We start from the raw sequence: 25,287 nt of genomic DNA, 5'->3' as shown, positions 1-25,287 counted from the left end.
GGGGCAGGCCACTGATTGAGCAGCCCTATCTTATGAAAACCCAAATCTCACATTTTAGAAGCTTAAATCACATTTCAATCCATCACGAATAATTTAATATTCAAACATTTAAATTGAACAACAATTCCATATGAATCTGATAACTCTGATGTGTAGACTTTCCACTGTAGAGTTTGTCATCTTATCATTGATGAGAATGTTTCAGATGACAACCGAACTGACATCATATTCATTAAGTACCACCGCATATGTTCAATTGTTCGGATTACCAGAATATAGTTCATTTCTCCCCCACCTTCTGATGTTCTCAGAATCTCTATGTTAACCTAGGATTGTGCAAATGTAACCTCAGTAGGGTAGAGAGAGGAAAAAGGGGGAAGAGGTATTTATGACTGTCATAAACCTACCCCCCAGGCCAATGTCATGATACTGATGTTTAGGCTGAAGTATTTATAGTTTTTTGTGTGCTCTAGGGCAGCGGTTTCTAGGTGGAATTTGTATTTGTGGTCCTTGCAACTGGAACTTTTTTGGAACACTTATTTTTCTTACTGAGATTTACTGTCAGGCCCCAGGTCTGACATAATCTGTGCAGAAGAAATAGGTCCCGCTGTAGGCCCTCCTTGGTTGGGGACCGAAGCACCAGATAATCAGCAAACAGTAGACATTTGATTTCAGATTCTAGTAGGGTGAGGCCAGGTGCTGCAGACTGTTCTAGTGCCCTCGCCAATTTGTTGATATATATGTTGAAGAGGGTGGGGCTTAAACTGTATCCCGATCTCAGCCCACAACCCTGTGAAAAGAATTGTGTTTTTTGCCAATTTTAACCGCAGACTTGTTGATTTTATAATGTAGGAGTCCCCTCAAAGCCTACCATTGACTATGTACATACCCAGCATTTGACAGAGCTGCAGGAGTTGTGTCTAGGGGGGCATATGGGGGAGGGAATGCTTTCACCTCCAGGTAGTTGTTTGTCCCCCTGTGTCCTGAAGGTGTCAGGTTCTTGTCCAGTTCTCGCATTTAGGTCGCCACAGACTAGTACATGTCCCTGGGCCTGGAAATGATTGATTTCCTCCTCCAGGATGGAGAAGCTGTCTTCATTAAAGTATGGGGATTCTAGTGGGGGGAATAGGTAGCACACAGGAGGAATTTTTTCTCTGTTGAGAATTTCCTTTTGAATTTCCAGCCGAATGTAAAATGTTCCTGTTTTGATTAATTTAATAGAGTGAGTTAGGTCTGCTCTATACCAAATGAGCATACCCCCTGAGTCCCTTCCCTGTTTCACACCTCGTAGTTTTGTGGATGGGACTACCAGCTCTCTTTAACCTAGAGGGCAACCAGTGGGTCCATCTCCATAGGTCTGGTCTGAGGGGGCCTAAATGGGGTGTGGGCATGGTTGACTTGGAGGGGTGTAGATTGGTTGGGTTGTGGATGTGTGTGGTGGTGCTGTGGTCTGGATGTAGGTCCTCTCGGCGTGGTCCTCCATGTGTAGGTCCGGGGGGGGTGGGTCCCGCAGGTCTGGGCGGGGTGTCTATTGATCTGTAGCTCCTGTGTCAGGGGCTGGGGTTGACGGTGAGTTCCTTTTGGTTCCAGACGAAGGTGGGCACTGCTGCCTTGTATAGGTGGACCTGGTCGTAAAGGCTGTCCAGGGTGAAGTGGTGGGCCAGATAGACATTTGGTTTTGTCTTTCTCTCTCTTGCTCTCTCTCGCTCTCTCTCTCGCTCTCTCTCTCTCCCCCTCCCTCTCTCTCTCTCTCTTGCTCGCTCTCTCTCTCTTGCTCTCTCTCTCTCTTGCTCTCTCTCTCTCTCTCTCTCTCTCTCTCTCTCTCTTGCCCCTCTCTCTTTCTCTCTCTCGCTCTCTCTCTCTCAGTTGAAGGGGCTTTATTGGCATGGCATGTTGGCATATGTTTACATTGCCAAGGCAAGTGAAATAGATAATAAACAATACAAAATTAACAGGAAACATTACACTCACAAAAGTTCCAAAAGAATAAAGACATTTCAAATGTCATATGTCTATATACAGTGTTGTAACAATGTGCAAATGGTTAAAGTGTCTCTCTCTCTCTCTCTCTTCCACTCCTCCCTCTCTCTTTTTCTCTTCCCTGGAAGTGAGTATTTTAATAATAATAGTTTGGGGAATTGCTATCGCAGGGCTGGTTTGGCATGAAAGTGAAACTTCAGCTCAACAGAGTAGCTAAAGTTCCTTTCTCCTCTTATACCCCCTCATTTCCTTCACCTTAATCCCTACTTCCTGTGCCCCCACCCCTCCCTCCTTCTCTCTGTTCACTATAACATGTCTTTGAAACTTGGACAAGCAAGAAAGGCATGAATGGATGAAACGGTATACACTAAATGTACAAAAAATTAGGAATACCTTCCTAATATGGAGTTGCAGCCCTATTTGCTTTCACAACAGCCTTAATTAGTCAGTGCATGGACTCTACAAGGTGTCAAAAGTGTTCCACAGGGATGCTGGCCCATGTTGACTCCAATGCTTCCCACAGTTGTGTCAAGTTGGCTGAATATACTTTGGGTGGTGAACCACTCTTGATACACACTGGAAACTATTGAGCATGAAAAACCCAGCAGTGTTGCAGTTCTTGACACACTCATCTCCTCTCCAAGGTGGCATAGCAGTTCAGACGTCTTTTGTCCTCGTCTTGTCGTGTCCTGTATATATATATATATTTACAACTTTTTTCACATACATTTTATTTTTATTTTCCATCAACTCATCTTCAAAACACTCTCCTGCAACCCGCCTCACCAATTTATATTTATAAAAAAGTATTATTTACCTCAAATCTGTAATCCTCCAAGAAGCTAGCCAGAAACTCCAAGAAGCTAGCCTGAAACTAGCCAGAAGCTAATCCAGAAGCTAATCAGAAGCTAGTTCAGAAGCTAGTTAGCTTCTTTACTGGCAAATCGTTAGTATTCAGCTAACCACGGTTTGTGGTCATCAGCTATCCTTTAGCTCGAAAATCTATCGCCAGTTCTGTACGGTGCAGCTCGGAACGGAACATACCGGACCAATTTTTCTCTCCATGTCCCTGGATTTCGACTGCTCTCTGGACATTCATATCCGGATCTCACAGCTAGCTAGCTGCTATCCGTGTGACTATCGGCCTTCGTCGATTCCGGAGCAAACATCAATTATTCCGGAGCTAGCCAGCTCCGTCAATCACTCCTGAGTTCCATCAATCACTCCTGGGCTGCAGTCACCTATCCGGACCCGTTTTACTGCCTACGCAGAGCCCCACCGGGCCTTCACAACTGGACTGCCGACGTTATCCACCCGAAGGAGTTATCCGGCTGGCTCCTCCGTCGCGACGTTACCTGAACGCCCATCTGCGGCCTGCTAACCGTTAGCTGTCTTACCGGCTGCTATCTGAATAGACAATCGGACAATTTATTTATTTTTATTATTATTATGTTTTCTTCTTGGGCCTCTATAACTATATCTATTGTTTTTATTTTTGTTGTTGTTGTGTGATTTGGATTAATCCCCTCTACCACACGGAACCCCACTAATCTACTGACGGAACGCAAGAGGTGGCTAACAACAGACCTCCATCCTATGCTAGCTTGCTACCGATGGCCTGGCTAGCTGTCTAAATCGCCGTGACCCCCAACCAACCTCTCCACTCACTGGACCCTTTTGATCACTCGACTAAGCATGCCTCTCCTAATGTCAATATGTCTTGTCCATTGCTGTTCTGGTTAGTGTTTATTGGCTTATTTCACTGTAGAGCCTCTAGTCCTGCTCACTATACCTTATCCAACCTATTAGTTCCACCACCCACACATGCAATGACATCTCCTGGTTTCAATGATGTTTCTAGAGACAATATCTCTCTCTTCATCACTCAATACCTAGGTTTACCTCCACTGTATTCACATACTACCATACCTTTGTCTGTACATTATACCTTGATGCTATTTTACCGCCCCCAGAAACCTCCTTTTACTCTATGTTCCAGACGTTCTAGACGACCAATTCTCATAGCTTTTAGCCGTACCCTTATTCTACTCCTATGTTCCTCTGGCGATGTAGAGGTGAATCCAGGCCCTGCAGTGCCTAGCTCCACTCCTATTCCCCAGGCGCTCTCTTTTGACGACTTCTGTAACCGTAATAGCCTTGGTTTCATGCATGTTAACATTAGAAGCCTCCTCCCTAAGTTTGTTCTATTCACTGCTTTAGCACACTCTGCCAACCCGGATGTTCTAGCTGTGTCTGAATCCTGGCTTAGGAAGACCACCAAAAATTCTGAAATTTTAATTCCAAACTACAACATTTTCAGAAAAGATAGAACTGCCAAAGGGGGGCGGTGTTGCAATCTACTGCAAAGATAGCCTGCAGAGTTCTGTCCTACTATCCAGGTCTGTACCCAAACAATTTGAACTTCTACTTTTAAAAATCCACCTCTCTAAAAACAAGTCTCTCACCGTTGCCGCCTGCTATAGACCACCCTCTGCCCCCAGCTGTGCTCTGGACACCATATGTGAACTGATTGCCCCCCATCTATCTTCAGAGTTCGTGCTGCTAGGCGACCTAAACTGGAACATGCTTAACACCCCAGCCATCCTACAATCTAAACTTGATGCCCTCAATCTCACACAAATTATCAATGCACCTACCAGGTACCTCCCCAAAGCCTTGAACACGGGCACCCTCATAGATATCATCCTAACCACCAACCCCTCTAAATACACCTCTCCTGTCTTCAACCAAGATCTCAGCGATAACTGCCTCATTGCCTGCATACGTAATGGGTCAGCGGTCAAACGACCTCCACGCATCACTGTCAAACGCTCCCTGAAACACTTCAGCGAGCAGGCCTTTCTAATCGACCTGGCCGGGGTATCCTGGAAGGATATTGATCTCATCCCGTCAGTAGAGGATGCCTGGATATTTTTTTTAAATGCCTTCCCAACCATCTTAAATAAACATGCCCCATTCAAGAAATTTAGAACCAGGAACAGATATAGCCCTTGGTTCTCCCCAGACCTGACTGCCCTTAACCAACACAAAAACATCCTATTGCGTTCTGCATTAGCATCGAACAGCCCCCGTGATATGCAGCTGTTCAGGGAAGCTAGAAACCATTATACACAGGCAGTTAGAAAAGCCAAGGCTAGCTTTTTCAAGCAGAAATTTGCTTCCTGCAACACTAACTCAAAAAAGTTCTGGGACACTGTAAAGTACATGGAGAATAAGAACACCTCCTCCCAGCTGCCCACTGCACTGAAGATAGGAAACACTGTCACCACTGATAAATCCACCATAATTGAGAATTTCAAAAAGCATTTTTCTACGGCTCGCCATGCTTTCCACCTGGCTACTCCTACCCCGGTCAACAGCACTGCACCACCAACAGCAACTCGCCCAAGCCTTCCCCATTTCTCCTTCTCCCAAATCCATTCAGCTGATGTTCTGAAAGAGCTGCAAAATCTGGACCCCTACAAATCAGCCGGGCTAGACAATCTGGACCCTTTCTTTCTAAAATTATCTGCCGAAATTGTTGCCACCCCTATTACTAGCCTGTTCAACCTCTCTTTCGTGTTGTCTGAGATTCCCAAAGATTGGAAAGCAGCTGCGGTCATCCCCCTCTTCAAAGGGGGGGACAATCTTGACCCAAACTGCTACAGACCTATATCTATCCTACTGTGCCTTTCTAAGGTCTTCGAAAACCAAGCAGATTACCGACCATTTCGAATCTCACCATACCTTCTCTGCTATGCAATCTGGTTTCAGAGCTGGTCATGGGTGCACCTCAGCCACGCTCAAGGTCCTAAACGATATCTTAACCGCCATCGATAAGAAACATTACTGTGCAGCCGTATTCATTGATCTGGCCAAGGCTTTCGACTCTGTCAATCACCACATCCTCATCGGCAGACTCGACAGCCTTGGTTTCTCAAATGATTGCCTCGCCTGGTTCACCAACTACTTCTCTGATAGAGTTCAGTGTGTCAAATCGGAGGGTCTGCTGTCCGGACCTCTGGCATTCTCTATGGGGGTGCCACAGGGTTCAATTCTTGGACCGACTCTCTTCTCTGTATACATCAATGAGGTCGCTCTTGCTGCTGGTGAGTCTCTGATCCACCTCTATGCAGACGACACCATTCTGTATACTTCCGGCCCTTCTTTGGACACTGTGTTAACAACCCTCCAGGCAAGCTTCAATGCCATACAACTCTCCTTCCGTGGCCTCCAATTGCTCTTAAATACAAGTAAAACTAAATGCATGCTCTTCAACCGATCGCTACCTGCACCTACCCGCCTGTCCAACATCACTACTCTGGACGGCTCTGACTTAGAATACGTGGACAACTACAAATACTTAGGTGTCTGGTTAGACTGTAAACTCTCCTTCCAGACCCACATCAAACATCTCCAATCCAAAGTTAAATCTAGAATTGGCTTCCTATTTCGCAACAAAGCATCCTTCACTCATGCTGCCAAACATACCCTTGTAAAACTGACCATCCTACCAATCCTCGACTTTGGCGATGTCATTTACAAAATAGCCTCCAATACCCTACTCAACAAATTGGATGCAGTCTATCACAGTGCAATCCGTTTTGTCACCAAAGCCCCATATACTCAAATCAAATCAAATCAAATTTTATTTGTCACATACACATGGTTAGCAGATGTTAATGCGAGTGTAGCGAAATGCTTGTGCTTCTAGTTCCGACAATGCAGTAATAACCAACAAGTAATCTAACTAACAATTCCAAAACTACTGTCTTATACACAGTGTAAGGGGATAAAGAATATGTACATAAGGATATATGAATGAGTGATGGTACAGAGCAGCATAGGCAAGATACAGTAGCTGATATCGAGTACAGTATATACATATGAGATGAGTATGTAAACAAAGTGGCATAGTTAAAGTGGCTAGTGATACATGTATTACATAAGGATGCAGTCGATGATATAGAGTACAGTATATACGTATGCATATGAGATGAATAATGTAGGGTATGTAAACATTAAATAAGGTAGCATTGTTTAAAGTGGCTAGTGATATATTTACATCATTTCCCATCAATTCCCATTATTAAAGTGGCTGGAGTTGAGTCAGTGTCAGTGTCAGTGTGTTGGCAGCAGCCACTCAATGTTAGTGGTGGCTGTTTAACAGTCTGATGGCCTTGAGATAGAAGCTGTTTTTCAGTCTCTCGGTCCCAGCTTTGATGCACCTGTACTGACCTCGCCTTCTGGATGATAGCGGGGTGAACAGGCAGTGGCTCGGGTGGTTGATGTCCTTGATGATCTTTATGGCCTTCCTGTAACATCGGGTGGTGTAGGTGTCCTGGAGGGCAGGTAGTTTGCCCCCGGTGATGCGTTGTGCAGACCTCACTACCCTCTGGAGAGCCTTACGGTTGAGGGCGGAGCAGTTGCCGTACCAGGCGGTGATACAGCCCGCCAGGATGCTCTCGATTGTGCATCTGTAGAAGTTTGTGAGTGCTTTTGGTGACAAGCCGAATTTCTTCAGCCTCCTGAGGTTGAAGAGGCGCTGCTGCGCCTTCTTCACGATGCTGTCTGTGTGAGTGGACCAATTCAGTTTGTCTGTGATGTGTATGCCGAGGAACTTAAAACTTGCTACCCTCTCCACTACTGTTCCATCGATGTGGATAGGGGGGTGTTCCCTCTGCTGTTTCCTGAAGTCCACAATCATCTCCTTAGTTTTGTTGACGTTGAGTGTGAGGTTATTTTCCTGACACCACACTCCGAGGGCCCTCGCCTCCTCCCTGTAGGCCGTCTCGTCGTTGTTGGTAATCAAGCCTACCACTTGTGTCGTCCGCAAACTTTATGATTGAGTTGGAGGCGTGCGTGGCCACGCAGTCGTGGGTGAACAGGGAGTACAGGAGAGGGCTCAGAACGCACCCTTGTGGGGCCCCAGTGTTGAGGATCAGCGGGGAGGAGATGTTGTTGCCTACCCTCACCACCTGGGGGCGGCCCGTCAGGAAGTCCAGTACCCAGTTGCACAGGGCGGGGTCGAGACCCAGGGTCTCGAGCTTGATGACGAGCTTGGAGGGTACTATGGTGTTGAATGCCGAGCTGTAGTCGATGAACAGCATTCTCACATAGGTATTCCTCTTGTCCAGATGGGTTAGTGTGCAGTGTGGTTGAGATTGCATCGTCTGTGGACCTATTTGGGCGGTAAGCAAATTGGAGTGGGTCTAGGGTGTCAGGTAGGGTGGAGGTGATATGGTCCTTGACTAGTCTCTCAAAGCACTTCATGATGACGGATGTGAGTGCTACGGGCGGTAGTCGTTTAGCTCAGTTAACTTAGCTTTCTTGGGAACAGGAACAATGGTGGCCCTCTTGAAGCATGTGGGAACAGCAGACTGGTATAGGGATTGATTGAATATGTCCGTAAACACACCGGCCAGCTGGTCTGCGCATGCTCTGAGGGCGCGGCTGGGGATGCCGTCTGGGCCTGCAGCCTTGCGAGGGTTAACACGTTTAAATGTCTTACTCACCTCGGCTGCAGTGAAGGAGAGACCGCATGTTTTCATTGCAGGCCGTGTCAGTGGCACTGTATTGTCCTCAAAGCGGGCAAAAAAGTTATTTAGTCTGCCTGGGAGCAAGACATCCTGGTCCTGACTGGGCTGAATTTCTTCCTGTCCGTGATTGACTGTAGACCCTGCCACATGCCTCTTGTGTCTGAGCCGTTGAATTGAGATTCTACTTTGTCTCTGTACTGACGCTTAGCTTGTTTAATAGCCTTGCGGAGGGAATAGCTGCACTGTTTGTATTCAGTCATGTCACCAGACACCTTGCCCTGATTAAAAGCAGTGGTTCGCGCTTTCAGTTTCACACGAATGCTGCCATCAATCCACGGTTTCTGGTTAGGGAATGTTTTAATCGTTGCTATGGGAACGACATCTTCAACGCACGTTCTAATGAACTCGCACACCGAATCAGCGTATTCGTCAATGTTGTTGTCTGACGCAATACGAAACATCTCCCAGTCCACGTGATGGAAGCAGTCTTGGAGTGTGGAGTCAGCTTGGTCGGACCAGCGTTGGACAGACCTCAGCGTGGGAGCCTTTTGTTTTAGTTTCTGTCTGTAGGCAGGGATCAACAAAATGGAGTCGTGGTCAGCTTTTCCGAAAGGAGGGCGGGGCAGGGCCTTATATGCGTTGCGGAAGTTAGAGTAACAATGATCCAAGGTCTTTCCATCCCTGGTTGCGCAATCGATATGCTGATAAAATTTAGGGAGTCTTGTTTTCAGATTAGCCTTGTTAAAATCCCCAGCTACAATGAATGCAGCCTCCGGATAAATCGTTTCCAGTTTGCAGAGAGTTAAATAAAGTTTGTTCAGAGCCATCGATGTGTCTGCTTGGGGGGGATATATACGGCTGTGATTATAATCGAAGAGAATTCTCTTGGTAGATAATGCGGTCTACATTTGATTGGGAGGAATTCTAAATCAGGTGAACAGAAGGATTTGAGTTCCTGTATGTTTCTTTCATCACACCATGTCACGTTGGCCATAAGGCATACGCCCCCGCCCCTCTTCTTACCAGAAAGATGTTTGTTTCTGTCGGCGCGATGCGTGGAGAAACCCGCTGGCTGCACCACTTCGGATAGCGTTGTTCCAGTGAGCCATGTTTCCGTGAAACAAAGAACGTTACAGTCTCTGATGTCCCTCTGGAATGCTACCCTTGCTCGGATTTCATCAACCTTGTTGACTGGACATTGGCAAGAAGAATGCTAGGGAGTGGTGCACGGTGTGCCCGTCTCCCGAGTCTGACCAGAAGACCGCCTCGTTTCCCTCTTTTTCGGAGTCGTCTTTTTGGGTCGCTGCATGGAATCCACTCAGTTGTCCTGTTTGTAAGGCAGAACACAGGATCCGCGTCGCAAAAAACATATTCTTGGTCGTACTGATGGTGAGTTGACGCTGATCTTATATTCAGTAGTTCTTCTCGACTGTATGTAATGAAACCTAAGATGACCTGGGGTACTAATGTAAGAAATAACACGTAAAAAAACAAAAACCTGCATAGTTTCCTAGGAACGCGAAGCGAGGCGGCCATCTCTGTCGGCGCCGGAAGTTCGTTCTACTACCCACCATTGCGACCTGTACGCTCTCGTTGGCTGGCCCTCTGTTCATACTCGTCACCAAACCCACTGGCTCCATGTCATCTACAAGACCCTGCTAGGTAAAGTCCCCCCTTATCTCAGCTCGCTGGTCACCATAGCATCTCCCACCTGTAGCACACGCTCCAGCAGGTATATCTCTCTAGTCACCCCCCTCCTTCCTTTGGCCGCCTCTCCTTCCAGTTCTCTGCTGCCAATGACTGGAACGAACTACAAAAATCTCAAACTGGAAACACTTATCTCCCTCACTAGCTTTAAGCACCAACTCTCAGAGCAGCTCACAGATTACTGCACCTGTACATAGCCCACCTATAATTTAGCCCAAACAACTACCTCTTTCCCAACTGTATTTAATTTTAATTAATTTATTTATTTTGCTCCTTTGCACCCCATTATTTTTATTTTTACTTTGCACATTCTTCCATTGCAAAACTACCATTCCAGTGTTTTACTTGCTATATTGTATTTACTTTGCCTCCATGGCCTTTTTTGCCTTTACCTCCCTTCTCACCTCATTTGCTCACATTGTATATAGACTTGTTTATACTGTATTATTGACTGTATGTTTCTTTTACTCCATGTGTAACTCTGTGTCGTTGTATCTGTCGAACTGCTTTGCTTTATCTTGGCCAGGTCGTAATTGTAAATGAGAACTTGTTCTCAACTTGCCTACCTGGTTAATTAAAGGTAAAATAAAAAATAAAATAAACACTCAAACTGGTACGCCTGGCACATAGTACCATACCCCGTTCAAAGGCACTTATATCTTTTGTCTTGCCCATTCATAATCCATGTCTCAAGCCTTAAAAATCCTTCTTTAACCTCTCTTCTCCCCTTCATCTACACTGATCGAAGTGGATTTAACAAGTGTCATCAATAAGTGATCATAGCTTTCGCCTGGATTCACCTGGTCAGTCTGTCATGGATAGAGCAGTGTTCCTAATGTTTTGTTCACTCAGTGTACATCAGTATTCCCTAGCCTTGCATCTACTGCTTGCTTTCTGTCTGTCTCGCTCTACTTCTCTCTTCTACTTCTCTCTCTCTCTCTACCTTTCTCTATACGTACCTCACTCTCTACCAGAGTGTTCCTTTTTACCTTACTTGCTTTTTCACGACCAAGTCCCAAGTCCACGTGCAAACAAAACACAATTCAAATTCAACATGAAAATATTTGTCAACAGCTGCAATGTCTAGACACTTTTTTTTCTTCTCGGAAACGGCCGAGCTCATTTCTTGTGTGCATCGGATGCAAATCGGGCAGCAAAAGCGAGATATCCATGACCGGGCTGAGAGGGAAACCGAGAGACGGAGAGACTATGTTTAGATGAGGATGCAAATTGGTTCGGAGCAGAAGGGAGTGAGGGAGGGATGAAGAGAAGGATGGAGAGATGGAGATGGATGGATAGAGGTAGAGAGAGTGAGGGATGTAGAGAAGGATGGAGAGATGGAGATGGATGGATAGAGGTAGAGAGATTGAGGGATGTAGAAAAGAACGGAGGGAAAGAGGTAGAGATGGAGGGATGGCTGGATGAAGGGATAGAGGGAGCAAAGTTTAGGATCAAGGGAAATGGAGGGATGGCGGGCTGGAGAGATCAGGCTGGGTCAGGTGACATGCTGACCTCTGGCGGGAGCCTTGGCTGGACTGGGCCGGGTGGATTTGCATTGATGGATCTTCTTTCCATGGGGCTGTCATGTATCAGTGCTCAGGCACATCACGCCCCAGTCATTAATCAAATCATGGCCCCATCTCGCTCCCTCGCTGGGCCAGCGATCTCTCTGCCAGACACTCATTCTCCTCTCTCTCCCCCTCAGACAAGCAGACATCCAAGATGTGTTTTAGATATCGTCTTCTGCCTGTGCGTGGTTTTCGCCACTTTTCCCTGTCCTCTCCTCACTGACTGGCCTCTGATGAGTTGGGCCCCTTGGAATAACGGAGAGGGGTGTATCAGTCCAGTCAACAGCCCAATAGCCACGATAGCTCCACCAAAGTCAACTACACCTGTTCCTCTTTGGGTTGTCAAGGGTGAGGGGGTTAATGTGGTGCATGCAGACACTGAGAGAAAGATTGAGATGGGGAGAGAGACTGAGAGAAAAGAAAAAGAGAGACGGAGAGAGAGCGGTGGGTTGAAGTGTGCTGTTGGAAGGATGCTAAATTCATTAAGATTTTTTCTTCCTCCTGTCCTACGTTTAGGCCAGCTGTAGCACCATTATGGTTTTACAGGCTGCTTCCTGTTCAAATTCCTCCTTTTTTCTCCTGCTCTTCCACACAAAAGGTGGCTGCGTTGGGGGTGTAGTGCTTTTGAAATGTGAAGGGCCCTCGAGAGCCCAGGGCAACTGTCTCTCTCTCTCTGTCGGGTTGGAGAGACGGAGAGGCTTAGAGGCCAAGTGGGAAGGAGGGTTGCATTCCAAATGGCACCTTTTTCCCTACATAGTGCGCTACTTTTGACCAGAGCCCTTTAAGCCCTGGTCAGAAGTAGTGCACTATATAGGGAATTGGGCTCCATTTGGGATACAAACAAAGTTTGTATAACGTCCTCCTCTCTGAAGGCCCTGCTGTTTTGTTGGGCCTCCACATCTAAATGGTCTCTTTTTGGATTAACACAAAGACATTATTTGGCCGCACTAATGAAACACAGAAAAACACTTTAATGATCTAAACCCCCTCCTCCCCCGCATCTTCCTCCCCCTATTCCCCCCTTCATCCTCCTCTCCCCATCACTGCTTTGATTCCAATAATCATCACAACCCTCTCCTTCTTTATTGTGTTGTTTTTGTAGCATGTTTTCTTTTGTCTCTTTGTCCCTGGGTTCCCCCCTTTTAAACTCGATGGCTTTCGACTTTCAAATGCAACAATGGAGAAAGGAAAACATTCAGAGAAAGATCATTGAGTTTTGGTCCTGAAGGTTATGCTGTTTTTCTGCGAGAGTACTTAAACTTGAATCTTTGTAAGGATACAGATTGTATTGTAAAATACATCATAGTACATTCTCGGTTGAAGTGTATTGTGTCGTGATGGAGAGTAGAGCTTATGTAGAAATTGGTAAATCCCGTTTCCCATGTTGTCTTTTAATGAATGAGTTATTTATATTGAACAGGTTCATGTGATTTAGGAATTATATGGAACTAATGTTGAGGGCTATGATCAGGTCAACCATCATGCGAGGACTTTACCGTTCTTCTCAGGTGACCTGCATATTTAATAAAGCTTATATTATATTCACTGTACAATTTCAAAGGGATATATTCCATAGATCATGAGATAGTGTCTCATCAAATAGTTCTAACTTGCTGAAACCAGGTGTGATGTGGTGGACATGAGAACCCGCCATTGGTTTTCACTGTAAAAACGTCTCGTAATATTTAACATACACGCAATAGATGTTGCGTAACTCCTAGAAGTGACCTGACTTACTGCTGCTGTTTTACATGCATAGGAATGAATGGATTCTACATTACTGCTTTGGTATTTACAATTAGTGCTTAAATGTAATGTATTTGCACAGTTAGAGAAAGGAGAACATTCTCTAAGTCTACTAAGCCTGCAGTGAGCAAACATCTTTGTGTGTGTGAGTGCGTGTTTGTGTTCATGCCATACTCAAACATCATGCACCTCTCTGATGTAGCTCTTTAAGGCCATTCGATGTGGTGCCCTTTGACATGGCCTGATTGTGTTTAGCTTGGGCTCCACTCAGATGAGAGAGGCGTGTGTGCGACTCCTGTTGATTAGGTCTGATTAACTGACTGCTGGGTACTAGTGGCTCTGAGGCGCCGCATCTTGAGCTGGTTACCTCCAATCAGGGCCACGGCTCCTCCAAGGCCTTGGACCCCAGGTATGTGTGTGTTCATATGTTGATGAAACACAGGACTACATGAACTGTTGCATTGTTACTGTTGGACTTGGACTATAAAATAGGACATTTATTAAATATTTTCTCTCTCTCTCTCTGTGCAGCTAAACTCACCAGCCAGGAGTCGTACAACAACTTCACCAACAACAACATGGGTAACCCTCGTCTGTCCCCTCTGCCCAGCCTTACCATAGTGCTGCCCCTGGCACAGATCAAGCAGCCCATGACCCTGGGCACCATGACCAAGCGCTCCGGGTGAGTCTTCCTGCCCTGCATCCAGCCATGTGTTGTTGTCACACTCTGTCCGTCACACTCTGTCCGTCACACACTGTCCGTCACACACTGTCCGTCACACACTGTCCGTCGCACTCTGTCCGTCGCACTCTGTCCGTCGCACTCTGTCCGTCGTCCCATCACACTCTGTCCATCGCACTCTGTCCGTCACACTCTGTCCGTCACACTCTGTCACACTCTGTCCGTCACACTCTGTCCGTCGCACTCTGTCCGTCGCACTCTGTCCGTCACACTCTGTCCATCGCACTCTGTCCATCGCACTCTGTCCATCGCACTCTGTCCATCGCACTCTGTCCATCGCACTCTGTCCATCACACTCTGTCCGTCGCACTCTGTCCATCACACTCTGTCCATCACACTCTGTCCATCACACTCTGTCCATCGCACTCTGTCCATCTAGCTATTCACTAGTATCAACCTGAAGTAGCCTTTACAACTCAGCCTGTCCTCCTTTGGTCACAGCCAAAGCCATTAATCATGTTGAATTTTTTGTTTTTTATCTATATCTGTTATGAACCCATTGGATTTGCAAGAAACATCCACATGATATTATATCCAGCCTGGTTTGGAATCTGTTGCCAGTCTGTCTCTATGTACAGCTACACTACAGTAAAGCTACATTTCTCTATGGAAACATTTACCAGTGAGTCTCTTTATCAGGCAGTATCTGTGCATGTCAGAGTGTCCTCTCCCTCTCCTCTCTCTTGGTCAGTCACGCTATGACTAAGTCTGTAGTTTTAAGAGGCGGTGAGTCAGAGGAGAGAGACTGCACCTTGTGAACTTAATTTACATACAGGTGGCATCACAATTATGGCTGGATTTTAATATTTTCATTTAAATGTCATTTTCCTGTCATGTTTGAATGGGACATGTTGTAATGATGGAAGCAGCAGGCTACTGGGGTTTCTTCCCAATGATATTAGATCACTTCAGTTGTGTATAAAGACACGAGACATCTGAGACTGGTGGTTAGAAACACACCATCATTAGTTTGATTAATCTGCACGATTATTACAAGGGATTTGTTTTGTGGTGAAAGGAAACACTTTTTTTTGCATAATGCCCTACTTAGCAAAACACAGTAGGTAGAGAGGAGATATTTGAGAGTATAACTGGCAGGTCATCCTTCTGGAGGAAACTCCTAAACTGGCTAGTTGATTATTACTTTTTTTTTTTTTACAGATTGGCTGCTTTAGTCTGCCTGCCTGTCTGTCTGTCTGTCTGTCTCTGTCTGCCAGCCAGCCAGCCAGTTTGCAAGTATCCTTTCACTCTCAATTAGACAATCACAACCTTCTCACCAGGTCTCCTCTCTACTATCAATTCAAGTCAAAACAATAGGACTGTATTAGTTGCCACAGCAAAGTCACAATACAATAAAGCTCCTGTCCTACTCAAGTCAGACATGTACATTAAAGATAACTCCCATCTTTCCATTTGTCTGTCCGCTTCAGGAGAGAAGGCTTCAGGGCGGGCTAATGAAGCTAGACAGGCAGCTGTGCATCTCTCTGCTGCCCTGCACCAGACCCCCTGCATACATACATACACACACACACACACACACACACACACACACACACACACACACACACACACACACACACACACACACACACATACACACACACACACACATAGGTGGCAGGTTGGGCCCATGAAGTGTGGGGTGATATCAAGTGTGTTCACGGAGACTTGCACAGGAGTATCTAGGCACCATCTGTTTGTTTGCGTAGCCGTGTGAGTGTGTGTGTGTGTGCGCGCGCGCAAACGGGTCATCCGGTAGCTGTATTTACACCTGTGTGAGCAGATACCCGCTGGCAGAGTGGGAGAGGAACACACCAGGTGGTTAACCTACATTCTCTCATGGCCCGTCTGTCTGCAGCCTACTCTAGTGCATTTCAAACACACACACACACACACACTCCATTGCACCAGTCTGAAGGTATCCTCCCGTCCTATTCCAACTTCCTTTATGATCTCCTATGGAACCGGACTAGCCGTTGCTATTAGAGAAAGATTGATATGGATTTCTTTTGGGCCGATACTGTTTTTTGGGGGTTAAGTAGACTGATAGCCAATATTCAATATCATAACATTTGAAGATTTTGATGACAAAATATCCCAGAGATAGCCATGTATGCATCAATTTTAAAATCAAACAATACATTTGATAAAAATGAACTACATAACGGTAAAACTTTTATTTGAATGGTCTTGATAATCTGGGTAAATCAAGATGGCATAGGTCTACTCACAATACAGGTGAATGCATATTCAATAGGACTGTCTGCATGCATTGAGTTATTGAGCTTGTTTTGGTTGATCAAAACAAACTCAATAATGCTACAGTTGACATATGAGACTTATATTAGCCTACTGATCAACAACATGTGTATAGACGCATCACTCCAGCATGTCATGCCTATATGGAAGGACATCATATAGGCACATTTATTAGTTTGAGAATATGAAGAAAATCTATTCATTATAAATGTGTCCAACCTAATGATTTGTGATCACAGAGGCTTATGAAAGTTGGATTTTGTTGTAATTTTCAATGATAGGGAAAAAATATTTTATCTTCAGATGTCAGGACGCATCTCTAAAACATTTTAAAACACTTCTTTCTTTCCCTATTACAACAATCATCTAATCCGACTAACAATTGTCAATTTACAGATATGATTGCGTCGGTCAGATCAGCGCCATGAAATAGCTAACGTTACTTCGCAAGTCAGATGGCTTGTTACCAAAAAATGATAACCAGCTAACGTTAGCTAGCTATGTTGACTATTGGCTCCTATCTGATATCTTAGCACCATGTCTATCTAGCCAGCTAGCTAGCATAGTAGCTAATATTCGTAGCTAGCTAACACCACAAATGAAAGGGTTAGTTATCATAATCTTTGCTAACAAGTCACATAGCTAGCTAGCTTGCTTATTGCATGTATGTCCGGGCACATCGACACAAGCCTTTTTATTAGTGAATTAAGTAAACTAATATTTGCGACAGGAGTTTTGATTTTGGTCAATGTGTCAGTTCATCCTTTTCTCAATAATGCACCTTTCTGTTGGTAAATGAGCTAGCTTGCTGCTGCTTCAGATTTTCCCAGCTAGACCTTCCTCTGCGCTGTCCAGTGCTCTTGGCTCAGGCAGTGAGTGGCTGCTGGGATAGCAGCAGTTTTGCTATGTAGAGGGACTTTTGGCAAAGCCGATAGAGAAGGGCCAATAGCCGATAGACTAGAAAAGGCCAATATCGGCTCCAATATATCGGTTTAATTGCTAACAGGCCAGAATTGGAGCTGAAGACTTTCAACAGTTTGCTTCTCTCAGAACAAGCAATTAGGAGTAAGCCCCCCTTCAGAGTTGTTCCAGTTGTCTCTGTGTTTGGAGATAGGGGATGAGATGTATCCCTGTGATGTACAGTATCCTGCCCCGATAACCTCCACCAGATGAGGGCAGAGTTCCAGGGTAAGGGAGCAGACAGAGCTGGAGCCAAGGCTCTGGGACACCTCAAAGTCACTACAGAGATGTGGGCTCTCTCCTCCCCACAGGGTACAACAGGCATGGGTTCAAATTGCTAGAGAGCCAGATGGGCAGGGTACTTTTGAACCCAGGTCTTTAGTACAGTGAGAATGGTGGAGGAGGTGACCCCACATGACCTCTGGTTTCCTGTCAGCCATATTTGGCAGAAGTCTGAGACGGAGAGACAGAGAGTGTAAAAGAGAGAGAGAGAAATGAGCACTGTCATTTGAGGCCTTCGAGAGCTTTTTAACTTTTTAGTGTTTGCTTTGCTTCAATCCTGGATTGTATTGCTAGCAAAGTATACTCAGAAACGCACTCAGAGAGACACGTGTTTGAAATGAAACGGCAATGAATTAGAGATGGAGATGAAAAGGAAAACAAGGGAATCTGACCTGGAGTAAATCCCACTGATGGGTATTCTCCGCTAATGCAGACAGAGATGGAGAGAGCGAGGGAGACGGAGAGGGCGAGGGAGATGGAGAGGGCGAGGGAGATGGAGAGGGCGAGGGAGACATAGAGTGAGGGAGACAGAGAGTGGGCCCTCCTGACCTTCCACAGATGGGCAGAACAGATTACTATAATAGTTTTGTACAGTAGGAGCATCTAGCCGCCTGCCAACCCATTGTCTCATAGAGCTCTAATGAGAAAAGCACTGAGAGGAGATGGGCTTTAAGAGCCTAAAAGCAGCTAGCGAGCCCTGTAGCGCCAGGCCTCCAGCACACACAGCACTGCGTATGGAACGTGTCACATACTAAACCGTTTGCACAAATCACCCTCTCCTCCCTTTAATGGCCCTGGCGGAGCAGCATTAAGGCCCACGGGTTAAGAGTTGAACGTGTGAACGATTACTCCATGGGAGTGGGGTCGTCAACCTCCCAGGTCCATTTATCACTCTCCCCTCATCCCCTCTTCTTCCCTTTCAACCATCCGCCTGCTTTTCTTGGTGTTTCTGTGTGTTCTCAACAGAGTCGTAATGTGAGCATTAGCTAGTACGTTTGGAGACAAACTTTTTATATACTGTAAGTTGGGCCTTTACAGTGTTTTCCATTAGCGCGGCCAGTTATATACTCATTTTCAGCCAGCTATATATTATATTGTTTTTAAATTTGCTAGACCGTCTAGCCCTTTCCTGCTAGAATGAATGATATGCATCTCTTCTAGCAATCTATTGATATGATAGGCGCCTGTCAGTCACAAAGCGAGCGTTGACAGGGAGACGCAGCAGAGAAGAAGAGATGAATCTGTCCAAAATAAGCCCAGTGTGTTTCTATGGGCATATTTTGGGCCGAAGATTGTCGCGTGCCTTCCTGCCTTTGGGACAATGTTAGGGCGAAGACCTGAGCATCTCGTCATTATATACAGATCTCTGGTTGCAGTCAAATTGATTTACATGGAGGTGTGGGAGGGTATAAGGTCTTACATTGAGAGTATGAATAGGGTCTTACATTGAGAGTATCTTCAGCATGATGCCAATAGAAAATATTAGCAATCTGTATTTTCAAAAGCGTGTGAGTTTCATGTTCATATTTCACAACCTCCACGGTCTTTTGGACTTACCTACACGAGATTTAGCAAAATAATAGGCGTACACTTGATTTAGGCTACATGCTAAATGTTTCTGCTCTGTGATAGATGAGCAAACGAATAGATGATGAGCAGCACTCACCTCAACTTAGCTAACATTTCCACAGCCTAAGTGTAGCCTAACCAATATCCAAACAGAGTCCTCAAGCTTGTCTAAAAGCAGCACGACACACTGCTGAAATAGTTGAACAAGCTAATGAAGCTATTGCTTCAAATGTAGATTTAACAATTGGATGACTTTTTGGGAGTTTCAATCAGCACTAAGAAACAATGTGATGCCTTCAACTACATTAACCTACTTTATTCCAATGTTTTTGTGTTTCAGTGCTTTTTTATTCCCACAGTAATTCTTTATGTATCCATCTAGTTGTGGTTAAGAAAACTGTTCGAAGGGTTATGCAAAGAGATGGGTGAAGTGACATGCCTCGCAAAGTTTAGAATTGCCAGGAAGATGGTAACAGGCTGGTAGTAACAGCCGCTGCCTAGCAACCATCAAGAGCTTAAAAGCGTGGTGCATGCCAGTGCTGCCTCAGCAATACGGCTACGTTTCATACTAAGCTGTAGGCAGAACTTTACAGAAATCATGACTATGTCGGTTTGTAGAAATAAAAGTTTAGGCTTTGATATCGGCAACACCTTTCAGATATAAATAAAAGGTGGAAAAAGTTGTCTGAATGCTAAAGTTGGCGTGACAACTTCTTAGTATGAAAGTTGTATATGAAAGTAGTCCTGATCATATACTGTAGACCTAGACAATATCCAGAACAACTAGCAATACTCTGAGTTCATACATTTTCAGTCATTCAAATTGTAAAGTCATGTCTTTCTACACAATACCACAATAAATTCTTCCGATCTGGGAGGTAAGGTCTTCAATAATTTCATTGTGTATTTCAGATGGAATCAGTGCATTAGAATGTACCAGAGCACACCAAAATATACTTTCCTCAGCTAGATTTTTCAAACACTTCGGAGGGTGCCTGGCTGGCTACTTTTCTATTTGTCTAGCTACTGTATGTACAGTTGAAGTTGGAAGTTTACATACACCTTAGCCAAATACATTTAAACTCAGTTTTTCACGTTTCCTGACATTTAATCCTAGTAAAAATCCAGTTAGGATCACCACTTTATTTTAAGAATGGGAAATGTCAGAATAATAGTAGAGAGAATTATTTATTTCAGCTTTTATTTCTTTCATCACATTCCCAGTGGGTCAGAAGTTTACATACACTCAATTAGTATTTGGTAGCATTGCCTTGAAATTGTTTAACTTTGGTCAAACATTTCGGGTAGCCTTCCACAAGCTTCCACAATAAGTTGGGTGAATTTGGGGCATTCCTCCTGACAGAGCTGGTGAAACTGAGTCAGGTTTGTAGGCCTCCTTGCTCGCACATGCTTTTTCAGTTCTGCCCACAAATTTTCTATAGGATTGAGGTCAGGGCTTTGTGATGGCCACTCCAATACCTTGACTTTGTTGTCCTTTAGCCATTTTGCCACAACTAGTATGACCAAGCCTTAACATCCTGACTGATGTCTTGAGATGTTCCTTCAATATATCCACACAATTTTCCTCCCTCATGATGCCATCTATTTTGTGAAGTGCACCAGTCCCTCCTGCAGCAAAGAACCCCAGCAACATGATGCTGCCACCCCTGTGCTTCATGGTTGGGATGGTGTTCTTCGATGGTCATTAAGGATAACGATGGTCATTAAGGCCAAACAGTTATTTTTGTTTCATCAGACCAGAGGACATTTCTCCAAAAAGTACGATCTTTGTTCCCATGTGCAGTTGCAAACCGTAGTCTGGCTTTTTTTATGGCGGTTTTAGAGCAGTGGCTTCTTCCTTGCTGAACGGCCTTTCAGGTTAGGTCGATATTGGACTCGTTTTACAGTGGATATAGATACTTTTGTACCTGTTTCCTCCAGCATCTTCACAAGGTTGTTCTGGGATTGATTTGCATTTTTCGCACCAAAGTACGTTCATCTCTAGGAGACAGAACACGTCTCATTCCTGAGCGGTATGACGGCTGCATGGTCCCATTGTGTTTATCCTTGGGTACTATTGTTTGTACAGATGAACGTGGTACCTTCAGGCGTTTAGAAATTGCTCCCAAGGATGAACCAGATTTGTGGAGGTCTACAATTTTTTTTCTGAGGTCTTGGCTGATTTCTTTTGATTTTCCCATGATGTCAAGCAAAGAGGCACTGAGTTTGAAGGTAGGACTTGAAATACATCCACAGGTACACCTCCAATTGACTCAAATTATGACAATTTGCCTATCAAAAGCTTCTAAAGCCATGACATAATTTTCTGGAATTTTCCAAGCTGTTTAAAGGCACAGTCAACTTAGTGTATGTAATCTTCTGACCCACTGGAATTGTGATACAGTGAATTTTAAGTGAAATAATCTGTCTGTAAACAATTGTTTGAAAAATTACTTGTGTCATGCACAAAGTAGATGTCCTAACCGACTTGCCAAAATTATAATTTTTTAACAAGAAATTTGTGGAGTGGATGAAAAACGAGTTTTAATGACTCCAACCTAAGTGTATGTAAACTTCTGACTTCAACTGTACTTGTGGAAGGCACTACCTATACTGTATATCAAATGTAATTTGTGTTGTAATCTTTTATATCATATTGGTAGTGGGTTTGGAAACTATTTGCCTAGTTTTATCAGTTTATTGTAAGAATTTAGCATGTCAGAAACAGACAACCTATCGACATCACTTATTACCATAACCATCTGGAACAGACTGCCTGCATGACTCTAACTAAGTTATATTTCCTCTATTGACCAGCAGTGTCCCTCTCCAAACTGAACTGTAAGAAATAAGAAACAGCACAACATGCGTTATGTGAACCCAAGATCCAGTACAGGCTTGTTGCATTGAGACCTGAAACACTACTTATCCGTATCCTATCAGCCACTATCCATTTACCCAGCAGGAGGCTAGCAGGATGCCAGGGGTTAAGTGCCTCACAGGGGGGATAAAGTACACCAGCGATGCCCGCCTCCCAGTGCCAGTGAACGCTCAATTGAGGCCAAGGCCCGATGGTAATGTTAAAATGTTGAACTGCCCCCCCCTGCCCATGCTGGTTGGCTAGCTTTCGGGTGTAATGAACCCATGCCCATACTGTTATGTTAGCTACTGGCTAATCCCTATCCATGCTGTTAGGCTAGCCACTAGCTATTGGATATCTGTGTAACCTCTGGCCCATGCTGTTTGGCTGCTGGCTAAATGTGTTCGAACAAGCATAACAGGAGTAGAGTTAGCATAGCCAAGACCCACTGGTCCTGTTAAAATGTTAAACTGACCCCCTGTCCTGTTGTTAGGCTTGCTACTATAGAACTCTGTGACCCCCTTCCACATGTTGTTTGTCTAGATATTGGTTAGTTGTGTGATCCCCCCTGCTCATGCTGTTTATCTAGATACCAGCTAACCCTTTAATCATGTTGTTTGACTACTGGCTAAATTGTGTTTGAATAAACATAACAGGACCCCCGACTTCCATTACACTGCTCACCCCACGTCCAACCACTCAGATAAAGGTTTCTCCAGTGTGCGTTGGAGGTTATATAGACTCAACAGTAGTCTCCAGGGTGCATTGGAGGTTATATAGACTCAACAGTAGTCTCCAGGGTGCATTGGAGGTTATATAGACTAAACAGTAGTCTCCAGGGTGCGTTGGAGGTTATATAGACTCAACAGTAGTCTCCAGGGTGCATTGGAGGTTATATAGACTCAACAGTAGTCTCCAGGGTGCATTGGAGGTTATATAGACTCAACAGTAGTCTCCAGTGTGCGTTGGAGGTTATATAGACTAAACAGTAGTCTCCAGGGTGCATTGGAGGTTATATAGACTCAACAGTAGTCTCCAGTGTGCGTTGGAGGTTATATAGACTAAACAGTAGTCTCCAGGGTGCATTGGAGGTTATATAGACTCAACAGTAGTCTCCAGGGTGCATTGTTATATAGACTAGTCTCCAGGGTGCATTGGAGGTTATATAGACTCAAACAGTAGTCTCCAGTGTGCATTGGAGGTTATATAGACTCAACAGTAGTCTCCAGGGTGCATTGGAGGTTATATAGACTCAACAGTAGTCTCCAGGGTGCATTGGAGGTTATATAGACTCAACAGTAGTCTCCAGGGTGCATTGGAGGTTATATAGACTCAACAGTAGTCTCCAGTGTGCATTGGAGAATATATAGACTCAACAGTAGTCTCCAGTGTGCATTGGAGGTTATATAGACTCAACAGTAGTCTCCAGGGTGCATTGGAGGTTATATAGACTCAACAGTAGTCTCCAGTGTGCATTGGAGGTTATATAGACTCAACAGTAGTCTCCAGGGTGCATTGGAGGTTATATAGACTCAACAGTAGTCTCCAGTGTGCGTGGGAGGTTATATAGACTCAACAGTAGTCTCCAGCCTCCAAATCACCACCGAATTAATGTTCACTTTGTGTTATGTTTCTTTTTTTCTCTCCATCTAAGTAACCTCTCTTCATATCCGTGGACTAATACAGATTGTTGACTGCTTTGCTAGTCTACACACACACACACACACACACACACAGTGTCGTGTTAGTCTGGAGAGATTCAGACGGATGCTTCGTCCCTCCATAGCAGATAAAATAAAAAAGTGCCGTGCTTTGATTGGCCAGGGGCCTTGTCCCAAATGGCACCCTATACCCTAAATAGTGCACTACTTTTGACAAGGCTCCATAGGGCTCTGGTCAAAAGTAGTGCACTACAATGGGAATAGGATGTCATTTGGGAGTTTCTGCAGTACTGATGTGGTCTGCTGTGTTCAGGGACAGAGTTCAGCCTCATCTGGCCATTATTACTGTTGGGAAAAAGCTGTTTACTGTAAACTGTTTACAGGGGTCTGTCACTATCTCTGAACATGCAGGGTAAACACAGGAACACACTCCCACTCCTAATGGCTCGTAAACACTGGCCCGGGGAACACACACACTGACAGAGAGATACACACTCAAAAAAAGACCATACACACCGTCACAAAGAACCGGACACACACTCGCCCACACCCTCAGAGGATTGCAAACACACACAAATACTCACAAAGACAATGCACAAACACAAATATACACTCACCCCAAAAAAGTCACATGCAGACACATGATGTTATTTTCAAACACAGTAATAATACGGCAGTATATCTAAGCCATAAACCAACCATGTTTAATTGGCATTAAACCTATAGTTGAAGATACTTCTTTGAGTCATAAAAGTGCATTACAATTACAACTGTGCACTCTTTTGACCAGAGCCCTGTGTGACCACTTGGAGACACCAGTTAGTCCTCTCACTCAAACACTTGTCATTGTTTAGTCTTATAATGCACCTACCCTACATTTACCAGGAATATTCTTATCATGTTACTACATTTTTCATATTTTGTTATCAACGATTGTGCTGAAAAGTAGAGTAAATGTAAAATGCAAATGAAATCAACTGTTTGGGTAGTCTTGTGTCAGGTGAACTGTTGTGTCCTCAACTTTGGTATAATAATTTCCACTATCTCTAAATGGTTCCCTTTTCTATTGCTACCGTGCTTATGCATTTCAAATTTCTTCTGTAAGAGTTGTTAAAATGTAGCCCTATCCATATAGGCCGATTCCCACAAGTGTAAAGGGTTAATAGTTTTACAAATGTCAATGCCTTGTTCCAATGTATGTAAAAAGCATACCATGATTTATCATTAAAACTTTGTTTCTTTTTCATACACTCTTTCCTTCAAAGAAAGAATATAAAAGAAGTTGATGGATAGCTAAAAGGAAAAGCATGCTCGTACGCTTCCTCTGACAAACGTATAGTACAACACACACTGACACACACACACACACACACATACAGTACTTCCCCTGACAAACGTATAGTACACACACACA

General features: G+C 44.5%; 1 protein-coding gene across 6 annotated transcripts in view; it reads left to right on the top strand.

Moving 5' to 3' along the window:
- Nucleotides 1-25,287, top strand: part of LOC112234746 (BCAS3 microtubule associated cell migration factor-like) — a 348,299-nt gene that overhangs the window by 111,570 nt on the left and 211,442 nt on the right. For all 6 annotated transcript variants that reach the window (XM_042296126.1, XM_042296129.1, XM_042296127.1 and 3 more), the window contains one exon: nt 14,072-14,222. In XM_042296126.1, coding sequence (XP_042152060.1) covers nt 14,072-14,222 — 151 coding nt within the window. The remainder of the gene's footprint in view (nt 1-14,071; nt 14,223-25,287) is intronic.

Source organism: Oncorhynchus tshawytscha, linkage group LG13 (assembly GCF_018296145.1).
Source record: "Oncorhynchus tshawytscha isolate Ot180627B linkage group LG13, Otsh_v2.0, whole genome shotgun sequence".
NCBI lineage: Eukaryota > Metazoa > Chordata > Actinopteri > Salmoniformes > Salmonidae > Oncorhynchus > Oncorhynchus tshawytscha.
Note: the sequence above shows the minus strand (reverse complement) of the source record. Positions and strands in the feature narration are given on the sequence as shown.